A 2445-nucleotide genomic window follows, 5' to 3' on the forward strand; every position below is an offset into this window, starting at 1 on the left:
GCTGGAGCGGGTCATATATGGATAGATGGTTGTTCGTACATAATGGATAAACGATATATGGATAGATGGTTGTTTGTATGCAATGGATGAACGATATATGGATAGGTGGTTGTTCGTACATAATGGATGAACGATAAATGGATAGATAGTTGTTCGTACATAAAGGATAAACGATATATAGATAGGTGGTTGTTCGTACATAAAGGATGAACGACATATGGATAGATGGTTGTTCGTACATAATGGATGAACGATACATGGATAGATGACAGATGGTTGTTTATACACTATATCGGTTAACTATATATGAATGGTTGTTAGTACATAACGGATAAGTGATATCTTAAAGGTAGTTCTTAGATATTGGATAAATGATTGCTAGTGAACGCATATTCTCTCAGTCCAAGCATCGCTGGCGTCACGTGGTACTGTGACGTCAGGTGGCTGGCCTGATGATTGTGTGTGCGCTCAAGAAGACTACTACCAGTTATATGACACGCACATGTTTGTCATGCAACAATCTGCATGCAGCAGCGTGTGCATAACGTGTCACCTCGTGCCGTATGGCGGAAGCCCTGAATGCAGTCCCGACCGCGTATAGTGCAAACCACAATGCGATACCCTTATTTCTATACTTGAATAAGTAACAACGATTTCCTCCTCCGATTAAATGAATATATATTTATGATGAGATATAATCATATTTATAATCACTGTAGCAAGCTGTTGGCGATAAGTACAAGGGGAGTAGTTAATGTAATATTGGTCTGGAGTAAAGTTGGTTGATAAGGAGTTTCCGCACGCAGGTAGTGACTTAATTAGCATCTACGTCACATCGCTCGTTCTCATTGCAGTACTCGGCGGTGACGTGAACGAGGAGACAATATGCTACCCTTAACCCAATACAATAACCCAATACAATAACCCAATAGTTACCTACCCTTAACCGCATACAACAATCTCCACACCTTCTCACCACATCCCATCATCATCATAGTCGTCGTCGTCGTCATTATAACAATCGTCGTCACCATCATCATCGTCGTCACCATTATTGTCCTCATCATCATCGTCATGATCATCATCGTCATGATCATTATCGTCATGATCATCATCGTGGTCGTCGTCATCATAACCATCGTCATCGTCGTCAGCACGGCTATAACTGCTTCACCCAGGCGCCCCCTGTCGTCTGTCGCTCGTCATGATCAGCGCAGCAGCATGGCCGCGCATGCCACACCCGCTAGCAGTACAGCGACCCAGCCACCCCGCGCATGCGCGCACGCGTTCTTGTACTTGTATGCCTTGTAGCCGGAATTCAGCGACGTCTTCGGACCTTCTAACCGGATGTGGTTCGGCTGCGACTCGACGTCATTTCCTCGCGGTCCAACCGACATCGTCGGCGGCAGCGGTCGCGGCGCTGACTTACCAGCCGTCGGGTTGCCCGACGACACCCGGAACTCGCCGACGTCGTTCGGGGACCTCGGCTTCCCCCCGATGGGTCGCATGTTCGGGTTAGTAGAGGAGACCGTGTTGAATAGCACGGAAGAGGCGCCTGCTTCTGTCGTCGTCGTCGTCGTGGTTGAGGGCCGACGCGGGCGACGCGTGGTGCGCGGACGCGGTGTCGTCGTCGTCGTTGTCGTCGTCGTCGTCGTCGTCGTCGTCGGTTTAGACTTGCGTGGGTTGAAGTCTGCGGTGCGCGGTTGCTGCGTCTGACGCACCGGCGTCGTCATCACGTCGTACCGCACTGCGTCGCCCGCCGCAGCGTCGTACTGTCCGGTGTCCGTGTCGCCGTAGACGAGGCTCGTGAGGGGCGGCGCCGGGCCCGAGTTCCGAATGCTCACCCCGAAGCCGGCGTTCACCGCCGCGCCCGGCTGCCCTCTTCGGTTCTCCCCCTCACGGTTCCCGTCGCGAACGTAGACGGCGCCGTTCTCAAAACCCGGTCCCGTGCCGACGCGGATACTCCGCCCATCATAGACGGCCTCCTCCTCGCGTCGTCGCTGCCAGTCGTCGGCGGGCGCCGTCTGCAGACGCGGCGGTGTTTGGTAGCGATTGTAGCGCCCCCCAGCCTCGTCTTCGCCCGGCGAGAGGCGCGGGAGCTCCTCGCGTATGCGCACGGGCTGCCGGAAGAACGTGCTCGGCTGCTCGGTGGGGGCGTACTCGGCGCGCGTGTCGGCGGACGACGGTGGCGGTGCCGGCAGACGGATCGAGCCGTCGATGCATTTCTCCCAAGGTTGCCGACGCGGACAGTCGATTCTCTCGATCTCCTGCTGAAGCTTGCGGTCGACGCCTGCAGCAACAGCAACAACGCCGGGAGTAAGTAACGATGGCGGCGTCGGTTGTGTGGAGAGGATTATTCGCGATCTCTCTCTCTCTCTCTGTCTCTCTTTCTCTCTCTCTCTCTCTCTCTCTCTCTCTCTCTCTCTCTCGCTCTCTCTCTCTCTT

At 53.9% G+C, this 2445-nt stretch overlaps 2 protein-coding genes across 2 annotated transcripts in view; both read right to left on the reverse strand.

Moving 5' to 3' along the window:
• The window catches only part of LOC106812601, a 7239-nt gene extending 6174 nt beyond the window's left edge, over positions 1-1065 (reverse strand). Inside the window, exon 1 of the mRNA XM_014816509.1 lies at positions 20-1065. Coding sequence (XP_014671995.1) covers positions 20-259 — 240 coding nt within the window. The 5' untranslated portion in view covers positions 260-1065. The remainder of the gene's footprint in view (positions 1-19) is intronic.
• Positions 654-2445, reverse strand: part of LOC106812600 — an 11531-nt gene continuing 9739 nt past the window's right edge. Inside the window, exon 4 of the mRNA XM_014816508.1 lies at positions 654-2290. Within this exon, the coding sequence (XP_014671994.1) occupies positions 1209-2290 (1082 nt within the window). The 3' untranslated portion in view covers positions 654-1208. The remainder of the gene's footprint in view (positions 2291-2445) is intronic.

The sequence above is a fragment of the Priapulus caudatus genome, unplaced genomic scaffold (assembly GCF_000485595.1).
Source record: "Priapulus caudatus unplaced genomic scaffold, Priapulus_caudatus-5.0.1 Scaffold665, whole genome shotgun sequence".
NCBI lineage: Eukaryota > Metazoa > Priapulida > Priapulimorpha > Priapulimorphida > Priapulidae > Priapulus > Priapulus caudatus.